Raw genomic sequence first — 22358 nt, 5'->3', positions numbered from 1 at the left:
TTGCCTTTTGTCTGTGTTTGTGGCTACTGCTGTGCCATACAAAGTAGGGAAATTTATTTAGACATTGAGTTTAGACAGTTTGAATTGTCACTCTGGTGTGAATTGCCACTCTCTGCATTGACTCCAAGAGATTCAGGCTTCTAATTTTGATCCTCTGAACTGTGCATAAGAAAAGTGTCAGAACTATCCTGGAGTGAATGGCTGAGATAAATCCTTTCTCTCCTAAGATGAAATCTGGGCAACTGTAGCTTCATAGCACTAGATTTTGTGTACCCATCAGATGAAAGAGCCCTGCATTCTCATGGTTAACATGATCAAATTGCTCCTTTTTGTTTTGACAAATTAAACAACTTATGATCGTGGTGTCTTCCACTGTAAGGCATATTTTTCAATACTTATTTAAACCTGTGGTTCCTTTCTGAACTGTCTCCTTCTTAACCAATGAGCATTAGAACTGAACTACCCATATGCTATATTAAACATTTTTGGGCATAGAGCTCCAGTCAGTTATCCACTTAGCATAACCCTTAAGTCATTTTGAAAGGCCTTGGTTTTGAGAATAGTGTCTGCTCAACCTGTAAAAAAAAAAAAAAAAAACAACACAACACATTGTCGTTTACTGTTCTTACAAACGCTTTTTTTCTGCTCATCTATTTCAATGGACATTGTCTGCTTTACTCGATTTACCAAATGTTCCAGCTCTCTGTTTATCGGTGATTTGTGTTCTTCACTATTTACGGTTCTCACAATGTTCTCTGCTTGAGTCACATAATTGTCATGGCAGGCAGCTGAACACCACATGCAGCTCCTTGTTCACTGCCCCCATTCTTCCAGTGGGATTGAGGAAAAAACAGAAAAAAAAAAAATAAAAAAGAGTTAAATTTGTGGGTAGAGATAAAGACAGTTTAATAAGACAGGAAAAGAGGAGAAAATAACAACAATAATAGCAATAATGATAAAAGAATATACAAAATAAGAGATGCACAATGTGATTGCTCACTACCCACTGACCAATGCCTAGCCAGTCCCCAGGAAGTGGTCCCTGGCCAGCTTCCCCCAAGTTTATATATTGATCATGATGTCGTATGGCATGGACTATCCCTTTGACCAGTTTGGGTCAGCTGTCCTTGCTGTGTCCCCTTCCAACTTCTTGTGCACCTCCAACTTCCTCACTGCAGGTCAGTATGAGAAACTGAAAAGTGCTTGAGTTGGTGTAAACAGCGTTTATTGACGACTAAAATATCAGTGTGTTATCAACATTATTCTTGCCCTAAATTCAAAACACTGCACTATACCAGCTGCTAGGAAGATAATTAACTTCATCCCAGCCAAAGCCAGGACAGTAATTCATCACCTTTATCAGTCTCTTCATCCTGGGGTGTGTTAGAAGGGTGGTGGTTAGTAGGTCCAGGGAGGTTCTCCTTCCTCTTTACTCTGCCCTGGTAAGACCACACCTGGAATATTATGTCCAGTTCTGGGCCCCTCAGTTCAAGAAGGACAGGGAACTGCTGGAGAGAGTCCAGCGTTGGGCAACCAAGATGATTAAGGGAGTGGAGCATCTCCCTTATGAGGAAAGGCTGAGGGAGCTGGGGCTCTTTAGTTTGGAGAAGAGGAGACTGAGGGGTGACCTTATTAATGTTTACAAATATACAAAGGGTGAGTGTCATGAGGATGGAGACAGGCTCTTCTCGGTGACAAACAATGGTAGGACAAGGGGTAATGAGTTTAAGCTAGAACATAAGAGGTTCCACTTAAACTTGAGAAGAAACTTCTTCTCAGTGAGGGTGACAGAGCACTGGAACAGGCTGCCCAGGGAGCTTGTGGAGTTTCCTTCTCTGGAGACATTCAAAACCCACCTGGACACATTCCTGTGTAGCCTCATCTAGGTGTTCCTGCTCCAGCAGGGGGATTGGACTAGATGATCTTTCGAAGTCCCTTCCAATCCCTAGCATTCTATGATTCTATGATCAGAAAGTCTATTTTTTTTTTTTTTTAAATCCAGCAGTGTTTTTTGTTCTTATAGAGATTGGAAGCAATTTATTTCTTCTTTCTCCCTCAGACTGTTGCAGTTCAAACAACTCAGCTGAAAGATTTCTTTCATCAATTTAATCATTCATTTCTGGGCTTAAACATCACAAGAAATAATCACTCGCCTGGGTTAGGTGAGAGCTCACACTTGCCTGGGTTAGGCAAGGACTCATTCAAGGATATATCCAGTAAATAACCTCTCACTCAGACAAGGAGGTGAGGCGTTCTCAATCCCAGGAAGTCTCCTTAGACAGTGTCTCAATCTAAGGGGAGGGCTCTAGTTCACAGACCCACTGCTCTGAAAAGACCACTCCAAAGGGGGCCTTCAACAGGAACCCTGTTTTATAGTCTGGTCAGATCTGGCTGTGGGCACTACAACATGGTCCAGAAGCTTTGCAGCTACTTTGGGCACCTCCTCTGCTAACGACCCTGTCAATTGACTCAGGGTCTGTCACCGAGGCACCCCGAGGTGAGTTCAAGTGACAACAGGGTCCAAAACAACTTTTATTAAACCGGTGAGAAATAGGACACAGTCAATTAACTGAGGGTTCCACCCCTCTTGCCCCACCAGCTGCTGGAGGTGAAGTCACCCCGCCCCGTGGTAGGGGAGGATATGAGTATCAACACCTTGGTACCACCCTAGGTGTGTATGTGGGGCACAAAAGGTGCTAAAAGAGCCATCAACTGTCCCATTGAAGGCTCCAGATCTCAGGGGGATGTGCAGCTGCCACAGGATCTAAGTAAAGATACAAATAAATCTATTACCATAGAAACTGCTGAATGTGCTCTCTTTAACCAACCTCAAAACTCAGATCTATTTACTTGTATATTATCAGCCTTATCACAGTACCACAGTACCATGTTCGCTGTCTTTGGCAGTTTGTCTGTTGTACAGTCTGAAATATAGCTGGTACCCCATTGCTCTTCTAACAATAAAAATGTCACGGATGCCGACCAGGTTTCCATACTAGCATTTGTTAGTTTCCCTTGTCCTTCACTAAGGATTTCAGACAATCTGACAGGCAGAAAAGAAGTCTTTGAAAGGCTGCTGCTGGATTTTTAGTACTGCTCTGGATTGCCTTTTAAAAGAGGTTACATTTTGAAAGCCCATTTGCATACCAGTTGCACTTCTTATACTTACCTGTATTTAACTTGCATTGTCACCACCACAAATCAACTCCAGCTCATTCCTTACATTCCTCAAATAAGAAAAAACAAGCAAATTGCATTCATGATTTCATTATCTGTGTTACTGTCGTTTGTGAACCAAAACCCTATAACTGTGGGCATTGTACAAGGAGAGGACGTAGATGGTTCCTGCCTCAAAAAGTAATGTAGGACTGCAGATAGATACAGACAAACATGGGCATTTGTAAGGCAATAGAAAGCTGTATATTTACATATGTAATATATGCCTGTTTCTGGAATAGGGTTGTGTTTTTTTTCCCCTAAGATCTGCCACTACGGTAATTTATAATTGAAAGACATTTAATCTAAGCAAATATGAAACCAAAATTACTGTTTGTGTGTGTTTTCAGTAGAAATTCAAGCAGTTTTGAAGTAACTTCCTGGGTAGTTTTATTTCTAAAAGTCCTTTGGTGAATCTTAACAGTATTATGATTAATGTTTCTTTACATTTTCTTATGTGCTTTTAACATTCTTCACGTGTACAAAAAATTAGGTTTCAGAGATCTTTCTTAAAGTAATTATTTATAAAGGCCTCTAATGTTTTTAAAGCCTGTTTCCTTTCTGTCACATATGATCTCAGACCATCTTTGTCTCATAAAACCAGATGTTGCTTTTCTGTTCAAATGGAATAGCAACAGTTTTCTTAATTTACATTTGAAATGTAAATAAAATTATCAACTAAAGAGTGGTGTTCTGTAATCCCTGCTCAGATAGCCAGATTCCAGTCAAATTCCCTCCTTTTTCCCAAATAAACATACAAAGATTTCTTCAAAGGGACATGGTTCAAGTGGTCTGTAGTACAAATAGGACCTACCGAAGCATTTTCACAGTCTAAGAGAATAGCCTCTGTACTGCAACAACTTTTTAATCCATATGTTTAACTCATACAGAAATCAAGAAAATGAACAAAAAAAAGTTGAAAAAATGCTGTACTCATATACAAATGGTAAGGAAGGAAGGCTAGGTAGAAAATGAAGACATCATTTGGTGGAAAGGGTGAAGATTCTCCTCTTGTGGCTCTATGGTAGCAATTTTTCTTCTTGACCATCAGAAAAAAAGGTAATGCTCTTGCTCAGAGTTGTGATTTTGCAGTCATTAGAGATACATGTGTTCAGAATTATATGAGGAGCAAACATTTTCTTCTGGGCTGGACAAATTTCAAAATCACCATCAGGACTGACTCAACCTCAGTTGAATGCATGTGGTCATGTTCAGGTATGAAAAAACATTGTAAGGGAGATAACTTCTGAAGTCCTTGAATAATTTTTGTCTTTGCAACTGAATTTACCCATGAAGAATGAAAATAATTATTTTCCTAATAGTTAAGCTCTAGACTTTCATATTTTTAACCATTGTTTACTCTCTTGTTGTGACAAAGACTTCCCCTTTGCCCAGCTTACCTCACTCCTTGTGGAGGAAGGGAAAGGAATTCCAGCACTTAAGAGGGGTTCTGTAGGAAAGTTATATTTCATATAGTTGTAGTTTATGTTACCATTTGTGAAAACTCCCTAATTAAGTGGGTAAGGAGAAAACTGCATTTTTTAACATGGAGCCTTTTGAACTATTTTGGTGGGCATTTCCTTTCTGATTAATGGTTCCAAGTTGGAAGAAACTTACTTCATTAGTTCCTGGGGTGTAAGTGTGTGTACTAGCTCTCTGAAGTGCTCTGGAGCACAAAAACTTAACAGGTCCATCTCACTCAATATCCTGCCCCAAACATTGACCAAAAGCAAATATCTAGGGCACAGGGTATGAATAGTCTTATATACAGGTATCAAATTAGGAGAGCCAAGCTCTGCTGGAGCTGAAGCTAGCAGGGGATGTGAAGGGTAACAAAAGGCACTTCTGTAAGTGCATGGCCAGCAAAAGGAAAACGAGGGGTACCGAGGGCTTACTGCTTAGGGGGCAAGGGACTTAATGACAAAGGACATGGAAAAGGTCTCAATGCCTTCTTGGCATTTGTTTTGTTTTGGTTTGTTTCCTTTCTTCCCAGGCCTCCTAGGCCCCTTCACCTCGTAGCACAGCCTGGGGAAACAGAGCGTTACCTGCAGTAGAAGATAGACTAAAGAAACACTAAAGTGTACTGGACATACGGCAATCTCTGGGACCAGATGGGATGCATCTAAGGGAGGACTGATAAGTGACCTCATTGTGAGGCCACACTATCATCTTTGAAAGATTATGGTGATCAAGGGAGGTTGGTGATGTCTGAAAAAGGCAAACATCATGCACATCTTCCAGTAAGGCAAAAAGGACCATCTGTGAAAACATAGGCTGGTGACTGCTATGTATTTATTTTTTTGTGTGCAAGTAATTCTGTACCTTTGAACAGCCTTTTGAAGGTGCTATTTACACAACTAGTGGCAAAACAGTTTATTTTGTTCTATAATTGTCTTAGTAATTTCTAACATTCAGTTTGCCTTTTTGACCTCTGCTGAGTAGATGGCAGCAATTTAAAGGCATTTGGTGGTCCTCTGATTAGAAACAACAGCAGCCAGCAATTACAGCCTCTTCTCTATTGTCTTCAGCATACATGCTGTTCCTGTTCAGATGCATCAAGGTAGTGGGCTGTTTGGAAAGGTGGCCAACAGAGGGACCATGTACTGCCAGCTGGATCTTCTGCCCAGAATTAGTTAACCAGACTAAATCATTGTGATCTTTAAAAAACACTTAGGTGCAAGCTGAGACTGCTAGGACCTTTAGAATCGATCACACTGAAAGTATGCAATGTTTTTAGGAAAGTATTAATCTTATTAGTGGTCATCAGAAAAAAAAAAAAAAATCTAGGCATAAAATATTCATCCATGGGACTCTCTGTTAGATACCAGGGCTAAGAGGCAAAACCAGAAGAGAAATCTGCACTATTTCTACATAAAACTGAAAGATTGCAATCTCTGGTAGTCTTGAGTCAAGAAATTTTTGCCATAATGCTAAAGACATTAAGCAGACAAAACTAGGGATACAGTGAAAGTTACAGAAGAAAGAAAACATGTTATTAACAGCCATAAGAGTTCAGAGCAGAGAGTCTCTATATGGTCTTTCTACCTGTGGCTGACAGACAGGCTTAAAAGAGTTTTTGTATTATACCATCAAGGTAGTTTAACTCTTTCCTGAATTATAGATAATTTTACAGTTAACATGCTGTCTCTGAAGAATAACCACGAGCAGATTGAATGCTTATGGGTAAGAATTAGAGACCAAGACAACAAAGGGAACCTTCTGGTTGTCTACTACAGGCTGCCTGATCAAGGGGAGCCTACTGATGAAGCCTTCTTACTCCAGCTACAGGAGGCATCGTGCTCGCAGACTCTCATCCTGCTAGGTGAATCAACCACCCTCACATCTGCTAGAAAAGTAGCACAGCGAGCTGCAGGCAATCCAGGAGACTCCTGAAGCACATCAAGAACTTCTTAAGCCATGTAATAGACAGCCCTGCCAGAGGGGATGCAATGCTGGACCTGTTGATCGCTAATGCAAGTGAACTAATCAGCAACATCAAAACTGGGGGCAGCCTGGGCTGCTGTGATCATCCACTGGTGGAGTTCACAGTCCTGAGAGATATGGGACAGGTGAAGAGTGAAGTCAGGACCCTGAATTTTAGGAAAGCAAATGATCAGCTGTTCAAGGAGTTAGTCAATAGGACCCTTTGGGAAACTGCCCTCAGGGACAAAGGAGCAGAGCAGAGCTGGCAGATCTTTAAGGACATTTTCTGTAAAGCATGAGAGCTCTCAGTCCCCAGGTTTGAGAAATCTGGAAAGGAAAGCAAGAGATCAGCATGGCTGAGTCGAGACCTGCTGGTCGAACTAAAGAGCAAGAGGGAAACAGGCAGTGGAAGCAGGGACAGGTATCCTGAGTACAGGGTGGTACAGGGAGACTGGCCAGTTGTGTAGGGATGGGATCAAGAAAGCCAAGGAGTAGCTGGAGCTGAACTTGGCAAGGGATGCAAAGAATAACAAGGGCTTCTACGGATGCATCAGCCAGAAAAGGGAGGTCAGAGAAAGCGTATCGCCCAATGAACATGACTGGCAAACCGATAACAGCAGACAAGGAGAAGGCTGAGGTGCTCACTAACTTTTTTGCCTCAGTCTTCCCTGGCAACCTCTCTTCCCAAACCTCTGAAATGGATGAACTACAAGACAAGGGCTGGGGGCGCAAAGTCCCTTCCACTGTAAATGAAGACCAGGTTTGAGACCATCTGGGACCTAACATTACTGAGTCCTGAGGGAACTGGCTGATGTAGTTGCCAAGCCAATCTCCATGATATTTGAAAAGTCATGGCAGTCGGGTGAAGTCCCCGGTGACCATAAAAAAGGAAACATTTCACTCATTTTTAAAAAGATAGAACCACTGACCTGGCAGCCTCACCTCTGTGCCTGGGAACATCATGGAACTGATCCTCCTAGAAGAAATCATCAGAGGTCTGGAACATCTCTCCTATGAGGAAAGGCTGAGAGAGTTGGGGTTGTTAGCCTGGAGAAGAGAAAGCTCTGGAGAGACCTTATTGCAGCCTTTCAGTACTTAAAGAGGGGGACAAATTTGTAGAGAGGCCTGTTGCGATAGGACAAGGGATAATGCTTTTGAACTAAAAGAGGGTAGAATTAGACTAGATATAAGGAAGAAATTTTTTCCAGTGAGGGTGGTGAAACATGGGCACAGGTTGCTCAGAGAGTTGGTAGATGCCTCATCCTTGGAAACATTCAAGGCCAGGCTGGATGGGGCTCTGAAGAACCTGATCTAGTTGAAGATGTCCCTGCTCATTGCCAGGGGGTTGGACTAAATGACCTTTAAAGGTACCTTCCAACCCGAACTATTCTATGATTTTAGGATTCTATGATTCTATGCTAGGTTATAGTGTTAGATTTCAATTACCTTTACTGGCTCTTCAGCCTCTATAAGTATTTCCCTATTCATGAGAAAAAAATAGCTTAACCTTTCTGTGTTGTGTAACTCAACCTTTCTTCTTAAAGATTTCAATTTAAAATGTTGTTTTTCATTAAATGGGTATATACTAAAGGTAATTGCTGCATACTTCAGTAGCCTCATTTTTATTTCCAAACAAGTTCAAAAGTTTTCCATAAAACTACTCTATGACACTCTCTTTAGATCCAGACAGATCACACTCACTGTCAAGAGCAAGAGAGAATTAGTCTTATTTTAACATGTGTCAGCAGCTCATTATCTATGTTCGGGTTTAAATTGCAATGAATTTAATCTAGGTGCTATCAGTGCTTTTACTTGAGTCCGCAGACTGTTTTGAGGTTCTATAAACATGTTATGGAAAACATAAAACGTTTATTGATTTTGCAAATATATAAAAAAATCTGTATGAACCAGATTTGTGAAAAGTTGCCTTCTTAACTGACACTAACAGAATACACACTATTATTAGCTTTTTGTAAAATACCCTGTAAACAATGTCTGAGTAATTACAGTATTTTGTGAAAATTATGCTTTTTCTTTCCTTTTACAGTTAGATCAATAAGCTCTGTTTCTCAATTCAAGAGAAGGCTGTTGTGTGCTTCTGAAGTGTAGCAGGTTAGAAATTTAATGTCAAAAGAAAACAAGCTAATGAAAGCTCACTGCAGTAGCAATTCAAGATTCAGTAGAGTGCAACACTTACAGAACCAGTAGGTTAAACCACTGTTGAAATCTCCTCCAAAACCAGAGTTTTTTAACTACGGTGTAAACCACTTTTTTGCTATTAAGTTGATCAAAACTAGTAATTTCTACAGACAAGGAAAAGATAAAAATGAGTTTCTACTGCCATATCACCCGTGTCTTTTATGTGTGTTATTTTCATTTAAGTGAACCTCTTCTTATCATCTACAAAATAACTATTTGCAATCCCTCTGCTTTTCTGTTGAGCAAGCTATGTGTGTAGTTTAAGTATGCTGAAGTAGTGCTTGTTTCTACTGGTAATGGGAATACCTTTTTGTTTTGTGCTTGTACAGTTCCCAGCACTCACTGGGTTTCTGTGCCATGACACAAGAAATTTAAATGTTCCAAACGTACAAGAAATGCTACTGATAGTCTATACGTACTAATTTTTTTGACCTATTTTGTATCAACAGCAGGATTACGGAAGTAATACCATGCCTTTTCAAGCAAAATATGCAAGTGCATACAATAACATTCACAGGATTTGAAAGGAAATTTTTAAAGTACAGATTTTTGCAAAATGTCGTACTTCTGAAGCATTTAAATTGCAGCATGTAAATGAAATTATTTAAATCATTACCTGAAAGACAACTGGCAAGATATTTTAATTTATTTGGTAAGTATAATAGTGTTTGGTACAAAAGTAATTAATTATTTTAAGAAAGCTCAAATCTGGTTTTGGCTTCAGAAATATTTAAACACTTTTACAAATGAAAACAACCCAGTGTTGTTTGGAAAATGAACTAATTGCAACAAAAATACTGTTTCAAAAAGTGTAGCCATTTTATATTTTTACCTACAGAGTATCCGGATATTGCCAAAGGTCAATGAAACATCTTCCAGTTGTGAGAAATGTGGCCAATTAATAGGCTGCATGTCTGTATTTGTTATTTACATGTGATGTCTCATCATGGACTTAAGTTGACTTCTACTTTATTTGATGCACAAACAGCAGTTACACACTGGGTTTACAGGTACCGTGTGTACTGTGAAGTGTATTAACAATTTCCTTCGAGGAATGTGAGCTATATCTTAAACTGATATGAACTGAAAATCTTTAAAGTAGCTCCCAGTTTTGTTTAGAACTCACTTCATGGATATATTTGTAGGACTAGGAAACACATTTTCCCCTGAAAATAAGTTATTTAACTTATTTTTGGAGTTTTGCGTGGGGGTTGGGTTTTTTGGGGGTTTTTTTTTGTTTTTTTTTAAGTTAAATATTTCACATAGTAATTTTTAGTCTTTTCAACAGTGCCTTGAATAAGGAGAAAATGTTTAAAACACCTTTAAAATGAGGACCATTGACCAATAGTCCTAATGCTTATACATAAAGGCAAACATCAATGGAGAAAATAATTTCTATCCTTCAAATCTTACACACAAAGGCCTTATAAAGATCTTACCACTATGCAAGGCAGTTGTGTATTATTTTTATGAAGACCAGTTTTAATGTAGCATAAGTTGAAATATGACTTGTCACCATTTGAAACCCCGATATTTTCCTTTAAATCCTTTAAAATTGATTGGCCTTTGCTGCTTTTTCTGGGAGGATATTTTGTATTTGAAAAACAAATTTGGAAAAGTGAGCACAAGAGATTTCATGACATATTAAGTTCAGGATTTTACTGAATCACCTGTTTCAAATGCAGCTTTAAAAATAGCAGTTATCTCTTCTCATTTCTTAGGATATATGACTGTGTCATTGCAAGCATATTATTTTAATTAAATCATCCACAGAAATTTTCAAATGTATAATTAAGTGTTATCTTCACTGTGACTATCTTACTGTGACACCCAAGAAATACTTCTGTCTTTTACATTTTGTATGTACACCTTCCTTTAGTGTTGAAATGTATACTAAGGAAAACATTAAGCTACTATCTAGTTTCCTATTTGGGTTTGGTTTGTTTGTTTTTTCAGATTTTAGTGGTCCTGATTATGTTTTTATATGCTGGGCCACCCTCTTTCAACAGTTCTCTGTGTCAGTGCAGTTCCTGACTGGATTCTTCCTTCTTGCTTTTTTTTGCAGTTCTCAGTATCTCATGTAGTCTTATAATCATATAATCATTTAAGTTGGAAAACACCTTTAAGATCAAGCCCAACCGTAAAACGAACACCGACAAGTCCAACACTAAACCATGTTCCTAAGTGCTAAACCTACCCATCTCTTAAACACCTCTAGGGATGGTGAGTCCCACCACTTCCCTGGGCAGTCTGTTTCAATTCTTGACAAGAGTTTCAGTGAAGAAGTTTTTCCTAATATCCAATCTAAACCTCCCCTGGCTAAACTAGAGGCCATTTCCTCCTGTTGCATCACTTCTTACTTCGGAGAATAAATGGAAACAAGAAACCCACCTCACTACAACCCCCTTTCAGGTAATTGTAAAGAGCAATTAGGTCTCCCCTCATCCTTCTGTTCTCCAGGCTTTCCAGTTCCCTCAGCCCACCCGGCCTTTATTATTTTTTTTGAAGGGGTGCTAGTAACATTTCTATCCTGTAGCCAGGTGCTATTTTCACATCACTATGATCAAATTTGGTTGAAATTGGACAAAAAGGAGTCAGGGGAGGCAGATAAATAGACACGAAACCAGTACAGTCTTTAAGAATACACTGTTTACATGAGGTACGAGCTACAGTTCTGTGTCTGCTCTAGGATACTGGCTGTAGGTAGGATATTGCTTTTGATAAATGCAAGGTAGCTCCCCCTTCAGGGGCAAGGTGGCTGGATTAATGTATGTTTACTTGATAATAAGGTGTAATGAGTCAGCTGGTCTGTTTAGTTCCCCATGCTGTTGCCAGCTTTTGATGAAAGAGATGTGGAAACCGTGTGATTTATTTTACACATATACAATGTGATATTTAGGACTAGCAAGGACATGTCAAATATTAATACTTATTGATAAAAATGGGTTTTGAACTGGAGAACAAGATACATAGGAACTTAAAAGTTTCACCTGTAATAACTGCATCACTGGCATCCACGTTTTTTATATGCTTAATGAGTAGTTTAGAGCACTTTGAGTTCACAGAAGCTACAAGTAAAACTAAAGGAGATGATGTCTCTACTTCATGTTGAGCATAAATTAAATGGATTCAAAATATTTTTCCCAAAATCCTAGTCTTAAGATTTGTCTGAAATTCAGAGATATTCTGACTTCTATCATGACCTTTTCATAGAGTTCAATATTTCAGAATTAAGTACGGAGCCTCATAAGTACATCTTCATAATAGCCTTGCAACATAAGCACATAATTATTTCCCTGTTTTAATGATGAAGTACTAAGAGTCTAAAAGAACAGGAAAAACACTGACATGGTTCAACAGACAACTGAAAGAGGCTGTTAGGGCATCTTTCAGAAAATGGAAGTCATGCCCAAATGAGGAAATCTTTTGACACTTCAAGTAATACAGCACAAAAATATTTTGAAGAGAAGCTTGCAATATCACAAAAACTCAGTACAGTCTTTAAAACACAAAAGAGGGTATTTCTGAAAAAAATCTGTCAAACTGAACTGTTAGTATGAAGCTTGTTGGAAACAAACTGAAAAATTGAAGAGAATTAACCTCCCTGAGCCAGGTAATGCTTGTGTAAGAGTTCCAAAGACATTCAAATATGAAATTGTTTCATTACCTACTCTGGTATGTAACTTACCATTTAAATCAGCCACGGTGACAAGGGCATGGAAGTTCACAAGTGTAGCATAATTGTTTAAAAGAAGTGCTTTAAGGAATATCTTAGGAACTAAATGCTGGTAGATCTGTTTTCTTTGGATGACTGGAAGAAGTAGGAAAGAATCAATCTAGTTTTGATAAAGTGCTTTAGGTCCCTCAGCTGATCCTCACAAGACTTGTGCTCCAGACCCATCACCAGCTTCATTGCCCTTCTCTGAACTCTCTCCAGAACCTCAATATCTTTCTTGTAGTGAGGGGCACAAAACTGAACACAGGATTCACTGGTGCCCCAAGGGGACCATGACTTCCCTCATCCTTCTGGTCACACTGTTTCTGACATAAGCCAGGATGCTGTTGGCCACCTTGGCCACCTGGGCACACTGCTGGCTCATGTTCATCCAGCTGACAATCAACATCCCCACGTCCTTTTCCATCAGGCAGCTTTCCAGCCACTCTTCCCCGAGCCTGTAGCGCTGCCTGGGGTTCTTGTGGCCCAAGTGCAGGACCCAGTACTTAGCCTTGTTAAATCTCTTAAAATTGGCCCCAGCCGAATGATCCAGCAGGTCCAGATCCCTCACACCTAACTTGATGTCATCTGGAAACTTACTGAGGGCGCATTCAATGTCATTGTCCAGATCACTGGTAAAGACATTAAACAGAAGTGGCCTCAATACTGTGCCCAGGGAACACCACTTGTGACTGACCACCAGCTGGATTTAACTCCATTCACCACAACTCTTTGGGCCTGGCCATCCAGCCAGATTTTTACCCAGTGAAGAGTACACCCGTCCAAGCTATGAGCTGCCAAGCCATCACAGCTATTTAGGATTAAATACTCCTTGCCTTGTAGGTATTTAAACGGCATGCTTTCTTCAGCTCTGACAGTTTGGAAATCTATTAAATGACATTAGCAACCTACTGTTTTGCTGTAAATGGAAGGTAACATTCTGTAGGGCTAGTGCTTCCTGTCAAGTCTTCAAGATTTACTCAAATCCAGCAAGAAGCAATGGGTGATCACGAATTGAGTAAGCACAAGTTCCAGCATTGCGGATTAGTGTTTTCTGTTTGCTATAAATTAGCAAATAACCAATCTGAATTCTTGCCTGTCAATCTGACAGTGTCCATATGCACCTCAGTTTGTAGGAAAAGTATATGAAAGAGCTTACTTTCAGTACAGAATTGTCCCAAATGCTGACCTGCACACTTTCATTTTGAAAGGGCCTAGTATTTCTATCATTTCTTAGGACTGGGCAAGTTCTGACATATACTTTATGTTATTGTTTTGCAATGCTAGTTAACAGTAGGAAAGTAGCCATGTAGTCTTCTAGCGTATTCAGACATGATTTCCTGCTTTTAGAGTTACTTTGCTGTGAGTCTTTTCCTCACTCCTGCCATGTTGGTAATACTAGCATTAGACGCTAGGTGGTAATCGTCTTCTGATAAGCACAGCATGCATTTCACTATGTGAAATGCCTTTTTATAGCTATTTTTGCACCACTGGAAGACTGTGATGCATTTATTTCGGAACTGGGGAAAAAAAAAAGTAATATTTTTATGTTTGTTTAGTTTCTGTTGGGTTTAGTTGTAAATAAAAACCTAGAAGTTAATGTGTCAATAAGTGTTTACCTAAACATTATCTTAGCTGTTGTGATTATTTCTCCTATATAAAAGCTGGAAGGTCATTGCTTATCATAATTTTCTTAGAAAGTTGAAATTAATATGTAAAATGTCTTACTTTGTTTCACATATGGTCAGTTCTTTTCCCTGTCTTTGTGGATAACAGTTCATTTAAATACTTGTAGCTATTGTTGCCACAATTCAAATTATAAACCATGTCATTTTAATCTGAAATTCTTTGGGTGATCCCTATTTTTTTATTATGTTTTGTTGACAGACATTTGAAAAATGTTTTAAAGTGAAGAGGCTAAGTATGTAAAATACATATTTACTTTCCTAGTATATTTTACTGAAGTAACATCACAAATACTGCTGAAGAAGTTGTTAAATCATGTATATATGGTTAGACATATATATTTCTTAATGCAGAAAATGTGAAACAATTTTATTTGAGCAGACTTTTGATTTCACTCGGATTTTTCACTATTAGCCTCCAGCTTCTGCTAAAAGATAATGTCCTCTCAGCATTTGCTTGGCCTTCTAGATGCTTTTTGCTTCCTTATTTAGGTCTTTGAAGTAGCTGCAGTGATTGCTGCAGACAGGCTACGAGTGAGCAAGAAGGGTTTCCTTACCTGCCACTTACGGGAGCATGAGGTCATGTCGCTTGTTACTGACAATTTCTGAGTCTGAGGGAAGCAGTGGCCCGTGAGAAGGGATGGTGGAACCATCAGGATTGAGTGAGTAGATTCTAAGTCCAAGAGACAGTAAAGGAGAAGAAAGAACCATCAAACCTTGTACTTATCCAAGAGAAGAGACTTGTTTTCCAGATTTGTATGTTAGGTTGAGTTCTTTAGTAGGCTGTTGTGCACCGAAATGATCAAATGTGAAGAAAAAGAGTGAGACTCTCAAGCAAAATCTAATGTGTATGAGAAATGCTACTTTAAACTGAGTGCTATGTACTTTGTACAGCTCTCTTCCCAGGGCAGATTTGGGAAATCTAAAGTGACATGAATGTTGAATTAATCTGACATGGAAATAAATAGTTTAAGTGAACAGTTTAATGAAACACAAGGAAATGTTGCCATTTACATTACAACACGTTTTCTCATAGGGGGCTAGGGGGCATTTGATGAGTTTTCACTGCTTGATTAAATGAAGGAGGTTGAAAACCAGGGGTTGGATTTGTTTTGAGGGATTCAGACATGCAAAATTTAAGAGTATTAAAATCATTCTATTATGCAGAGTAATCATGCAAGTTATCTGTAAGGGCACGTGAAATGAGAGAGTGCCTGCTCCCCTAAGGTTATCTGATCAAGGACCTTGTCAAATGCGATACTAGGTGAAAGTGCATCAATAAACAAAACATACAGAGACACAGACCTCACAGAAAAACAGTAACAACAAGAATGACAAAAGAACGACAAGAATCCAGCCTGGTCAGTCACGTTAAATTATGGTCTATCAAGAAACTGGAGACATCACTTCAAAGTCAGGCCAACCTGGACATCATGACTGATAAGGATGCAGATCTAGGGTCCTGGATATTGTGGTGGCAGAGTGGGGGCAGACAGACCATGGTGAAACTATGCAAATTGATAAGGCACTGTGCAAGGGAAGGGAATCAGGGGAGCAAAGGAGGAATAGACAGAAAGGGATATAAAGGGGCTCAGTTATATGTGAAATGGAGCTGGTCAATACATTTGACTGAGCCCTACACCTGATCACTATAGTCTGTCCTATCTTCCTACTAAATAGTCATAATACTATCTATTATGTGTAATCACAGCTGAACTTTTATTAGGTTTTGCTGAGATATAATATTTAGATATAATATGAAGGTCATATTTATATATGGTACAAACCTTAATGAAAAGACAGTATAGATGAAATCAGAGGAGGGAGAACTAAGAAGTGAACACCCAGATGGTCCAGCCACTTCTGCCAAAATCTAGCAGAGGAACAAGTTTTGACTATCCCAGTTAAATCTACCTGATAATGTGCATCAGAGTCCTCCTCTCACTCTGCAGCTAAGTGTTTAGCTTCTTTATTTACCACTCTACTCTGTATGTGTTTTTCTGCTCTGAGATCTCAGGTGACAGACATGGCTGTTCAGCCTGATCCAGGCTTGGTTTATGGTACCAGAGAATAGTGGGGAGAAGTCATGGTCAGTGTTGCTCAAAGGAGGAATGGCCTCTCCTGTCAGTCTCTCACAGGTGACAGATAGGAAGGACGCCCTTCTTCTGCTGCCCTGTCTTGATGAACGGAATCTTGTGCTTGGGAAGCAAACAAACCCTCAAAAACCCCACAGGAATTCCACAGCAAATAGATTTAAGTTTTAATACTTCACTTATGTATACTCGTATTTCTAAGTTACTAAAAAAAAAAGAATTGTTTCTATGCAGATATAAAATACATTGATGTCTATGTGGTCTTATATTTAAAAAAAAAAAAATAAGTGCTTTTTCTCATTAATGAAAATAACAGCTAAATTTGAGAAACAGAGTCTTTGCTAAAGATTGTTTGTACTTGATTTTTGATCAAGAAACTCTTACATTCCAGGTTGACAGATGTTTGGGGCAGAGGAAGGCAAAAATGCAAAGTTCTGCACAAGTAGTCTTATATGTTTCTTATGAGTTGTTCATGTTTCAGTTTCTTGATATATGCAATATAGAGTTCCAGAAACATACAGGCTAAACTTTAAGTGTAAATATCAAAGCAGAAAGAAAATTCTAAAAAATTCAAACTGACTTTCTGACTTATGAAACTAAGAAATGCAAACTAAATGTCATCCTATAAAACTTTAAACATTTTTCTAAAATATTTTCTTGCTACTTCTAAAACAACTAATTTAGCAAAAATGTGATTTATATGCTTTTGTATCTTTGCAAATAGTGTAGCACGTTTGTAATGAAAATTACCTCAGACTTTGGGTTCTTCTTTTTGAAAGATTTTATGGAATAAAGAACGAAGATTTTATCTGCATTTATTGGGGCTTTCGGTTGGAATGAGAAAATAAAGGTAAAAATAAGCAGTAGTGCTCAGTTTATCACAGAAACAATTTTTTCACTAAATACAGGATATTTCAAAAAGATGGACCCAATTTCAAAGCAGTATATTGGGTAAATTCGGTCCATCTTCTTGAAACACCCTGTTGCCTTTGCCTTAATATAGAAAGGCTATTAAGTGAGCTTATTAAGTATGTAAGTGCTTATAGTTACAGTTTTTCTCACTTGGAAAACTAATGCACATTTCCCCAGTAAAATTTTTTCCATTATTCCGAAAAAGCTTACTTTCTTTGTGAAGATACTGTGGCTGGATGGATACTGGAATCACTTGCTAAATTTAAGATTGAAACAGGCAGGTTTAACAAAATTTCCCATTCATGCAAGACAGGAAGAATCAGTCCATTAATATGAATTCTCAATTATTCATCATATGTTCACACGGTATGTTATGGTTGGTGCCAGCAGCTGGCAGGCTGGAAGCTCTGGCCTGTCTTGCCTTTCTTGTTTCCAAAACTTACTGTTTTCCCAGCCTGAAGAGTGTATTAACACAGTTGGTACACTTGTGATCTTTGTATGCAGTTACACTGGGCTAAACTAAAGCTAATCTATTTAAATTATTCTCATTTTAAATCCACCATAGACTTTTCTGGTTGAGAATTTTCTCAGCCTGTCTTCTTCCCACTCCCAAGAATTAATATCCATCCCACAGCTTTCCACACACCACTGGTGGCTCTTGGTCCCCAGCCAGTAATTATCCACAGACTCACACTTGGGAAACAGGAACTGAAGCACTGCTATATTCCTGCAGAGTTTTGAATTGCTTTAGGAAGTGGCTTAAAGTCAGCCGTAATGTATCAGCCCACAGGTTTTTAAAACTCGGAGGGAAGTGTAGCTTTGCAGGTGGTTGTACGTAAAGGCTGGCTTCAACGGTTGGGCCTGGCCCCAGGCCTCCTGCGTTGACTCCATTTTATGGTGTGCATAGTCACTGGTTCTTTGAACTCAGTCAGCAATCTGTTAAGACAGCAACTAGCTGAAGAACGGCAGCTAGCAAACACCAATTACTTCTATATACTACACACTCTTGTTTAGCTTGTTGTTTATGTAGTAGGTGCATTACATGAACTTGGAGTCTTTTAGCTTTGCTGACAATCTCTGATACTGTTTTGCCTCACAACTAAGTTTTTGTCATGAAATGGGTTATTTCTTCTCATCTTCTGCCTAAGGTTTCTTTCTATTTATACGTCACTATCTCTCTTCTTTATGAGTCTGTTTATAAACACACCCTGCACCCCATATAGTTTTTTGTCATATTTGCAGAATGTTGATGAATCTTTAAACTCCAGTAGATAGATAGGAAGAAATGTGATACTCCAATTTCCAGGCATTCAGTCACAATATGGCCTTTAAGGCTACATTTCTTCATTGTGTTTTTTCTTCATATATTAGGAACCTTGTCTAGAAATGTATAAATGTAAAGTCATTTCCTAATACAGCAACTTTGGTCTAACCGATTAATAAATATTATCAAGAATTTCCAGGCTTTTCTGATGCGATGTGTAAATTTCAAGTATGTCAATACAAGACTAATGTGAGCTCACTTAGCCCATGGCTAGCTCATGAATGATGGGTCTGACTTCATTCATTACCTGACAAAAACAGAGAGGGATGAATGTCTGACATAAGAGCAGTAGGTCAAGAAGAGACTTAGGATGGCGTTTAAATTATTGCATTTCTGGTACATGGGATTATGTGTGAGTGATAGGTTAAGTACTAGTTTCTGTAATGACTGGTGATAGGAAGCAACTATTGTGTGAGTCAGGATTTTGTAGGTGAACAGACGGACCAGAGGGATATAAGAGGGATATAAGATAGTCAGAATAGTCAGAAGTGGCTTAAACTGTTTTTCTTGGCTTTTGAGTTTTAACAGTCTTAGGGAGAAGCCTTAGAACTGCTTTCTCCTTCTAATGCAGCCCAAGATATCATTAGCCGCCTTTGCAGCAAGGGCACATTGCTGGCTCATGTTCAACTTGGTCTCCACCAGGATCTCTATAGATCCTTCCTGCAAAGCTGCTTTTCAGACAGTTGGCCCTCAGCACATACTGGTGCGTGGGGTTGTTCCTCCCCAGGTGCAGAACTCTGCATTTTCTCCTTGTTGAACTTTGTAAGGGTCCTGTTGGCCCATTTCTTCAGCCTGTCAAGCTTCCTCATTCACTCTGTTCTGCTTGAAGACTTGTTAAAACCTGTCCGAAACCAGAACTTCCTCATTCATCACTGTCAGCCTCCTCAAAGTCCTGGAAATACAGACAGATGTTGAAGCAAAACAGCAAGGTCAGCAGGCCATGCTGGACTAAGCAGCTATGTTTTACAAATATTTTGTCTAGGACTGTGATAATAGAAGGAAGCAGTAGTATGAAGTGGAGAAAGGCAAAGGATGGGAGAGCACTGGTATGGGTGTCAAGGTACTATGGGTGCAGGGGACCAGCTGAAATTCCTTTGGCTTGGTGGGAGCTAGGTGGATTGAGGTCAGGAGAAACATCAATCCGCTGTTGGATAAACTTAAGTCTTTAAGTTCTTCTTGCTCGTTCTTGTAACAAGTATATGGAGTAGGGGAGGTATACCTGAAAAGTAGACAAAGCCTTATCCTGGGGTGGTAGGAGTGTACATTCTTTAAATGTATATTTTTACTCAAGATGGAAGCTTTAAGAATTTCTACAGATTTTTTTATTTCCTGTATGCAAGTTCCAGAAGCCTGATACATCTTATGATGATAATATTTTTGTCTATAGAAATGAAATATAATTATTATAATCAGATACTTCACAGTCTGAAACAGAAAACAGAATTGGGAAATCAGCCTAATTTGTTTATTTGTTTGCTACTGAACTGTTCTTAAACAGCAGATATGGGAAAAGTTTATAATTTCTTCTTGATTATACTTCAGACAATTTAGTTACTATAATTCATGTCAATTTATTTCCAGATGTACTAGAAAACCAAAGATTACCTCGTCCAGCAACGACAGGTGGTAACTGTAAGCTTAAGAGACATTTTAGGCTGATTTTCGAAAGCACTGGAAAACATTGGGAAACAATGGAAACATTGGGGAAACGGACGATACGAACAGAAATATTGGAGCAGAGCTGGAGTTGTGTAGGACTTTTTAATGTTAAATTGTACTTACTGAAGGATATTAAGTGCCAAACTTTTATTTCTATAGGAGGTTTATGGAGACTCATCTAAGAACAATTCCAAGTGACGCTTTTTCCAATCTCCCCAACATCTCTAGGATGTAAGTTTTGTTTCTGATATTATTCTTTTATCTCTTTTATTAAAAATCGCTTTCCTTCTCCAAAATTCTGTCTTTATGTGTAAAATTTTCTGAAATGAAAATACTATTAAACCTTTGCTACCTTGCCACTTACATTTTAGAACTGCAGGTAATAACCCCATTGTTTGTAACCTGAACCAGCTACAGGAAGACATACTAGGCATTTTTGGATAAGAGGACACCTTTATGGAAGTAGATGTGATAAATAAGGCTATAAAACTTTTTTTTTTTTTTTTTTTACAGTTCGCAAAATATGAGAAATGGTTTCATTCATAACAAATGAACATATTATGTTACTGGTCCTAGCTAAAAATGAACATATTATGTTACTGGTCCTGTGCGACCTCACCTAGGCATTCCTGCTCCAGCAGGGGGATTGGACTAGATGATCTTTTGAGGTCACTTCCAATCCCAAACATACTGTGATACTGTGAAAAATTTGTTTCCAGCCCCCAGCATGATTTGTAACTCATTTAATTGGAGATCCTGTGACCTTCTAGGCTAGGATGGACTTTCACCAAAACATTAGTATTTGAGCGATATGAGAAGGACTTCCATTGTTTCACTTTCTTTGTATGTAAATATATGCATGGGTACAATCTGTAAATGTACAACCAGCAGCCTCTACCTATTTGCCTCACGTCAACACCTGTCCCATTGGAAGTGGCTACCTTTGCACTGCACTGCTTGTTGATGTCAGCAGTCTTGAGACAAAGTTGTCCCAACTTTTTTTTTCCTTCTTGGTGACTGGCCCATAATCTACCATCCTGTACTTGGCTATTTGATGCAGAGAACTTCTCTGACATCTCCCAATTCACTCCCTAGAACCAGAGCGTCATGTAATTTAGAAGGAAGCTCAGGAGGCCTCTAGTCCACCACCTGCTCAGAGTTGGGCCAACTATAATGTCCAATTAGATTGTTCAGGGCTTTATCCAGTCTGGTGCTTAGCTTCATCCGTGTTCACTTTTAACTAAACACTTCATTTAACTAAAACACTTCATTCAGCAAGAGGCCCATTCAGCCTTTTATAATGAATGTAGCAATAGGAGCTCTTCTTGTTGTCTTTGACATTCTTTGCAAATCTCAACTCCAGCTGAGCTTTGGCTGAATGGCTGAGATGGACTACTATTTAAGAATTAATGAAACAGAACATTGGGGTACATGGAAGTCTGCCTACTTACATTTTATAATTTCATCCAGGTGTATTGAAATAATGACTTTCTAAAATCCTTATAAGTAATTGTTCTTTAATATCTGCAGCCTCATTTACCATCTCAGTTTAAACAGATAGATGTTGCATTGTTTGGGGTTTTTTTGGAGGTAGGAAGTTCCTCATATGGTATATAGTACATATAAACCTGATAAACCTTGTTCAAAACAGAATTTTATTAAATGTAGAGGAACGTAAAATCTTCAGCTTTCAGTGACACATAGTCCATTGCTTAGATGCTTTTCAGATTTAAAAATTATCAAATTGTAATATTTATGAATTTGTAAAGCACAGATGTTCATCTGACAAATTCAGTGAACTCTTCTCTAACGATGCCTAGCCTCCAGAAACTTACAGTGGCCAAAATGCTGTTACACCAAATTTCCCCAACCTTCATGGTGTGGGAGGTGAGGAAGGGTTATTCACTGCCTGTCCCTATATCACTCAGCAACCTTGTAGGCTAAGGGCACTCAGCCAGAGTCTCTCCATGGACATTACGAGTCAATGACAAGCTTTTGCCTGTACTGTTTGGTAATATTATGGTAACAGATAACCACTCTGTTGCATGCTTTGATCACATTTCAGTTGAAGAGGAAAGTCAAAATTACAAGATATTATGGTCTTGAATTAGATCAATAGTGATTTTTAGACA

General features: G+C 38.8%; 1 protein-coding gene across 3 annotated transcripts in view; it reads left to right on the top strand.

Moving 5' to 3' along the window:
• The window catches only part of TSHR (thyroid stimulating hormone receptor), a gene marked incomplete at both ends in the record, with an annotated part of 61632 nt that overhangs the window by 6844 nt on the left and 32430 nt on the right, over positions 1–22358 (top strand). For 2 of the 3 annotated variants that reach the window (XM_082058581.1, XM_082058580.1), the window contains one exon: positions 20386–20457. The exons of the other annotated variant lie outside the window; for it this stretch is intronic. In XM_082058581.1, coding sequence (XP_081914707.1) covers positions 20386–20457 — 72 coding nt within the window. The remainder of the gene's footprint in view (positions 1–20385; positions 20458–22358) is intronic. 3 annotated transcript variants of the gene reach the window in all.

Source organism: Streptopelia decaocto, assembly GCF_964273445.1.
Source record: "Streptopelia decaocto genome assembly, chromosome: 7".
In the NCBI taxonomy this organism is placed as follows: domain Eukaryota; kingdom Metazoa; phylum Chordata; class Aves; order Columbiformes; family Columbidae; genus Streptopelia; species Streptopelia decaocto.
This window is presented reverse-complemented; position numbering and strand designations above follow the sequence as displayed.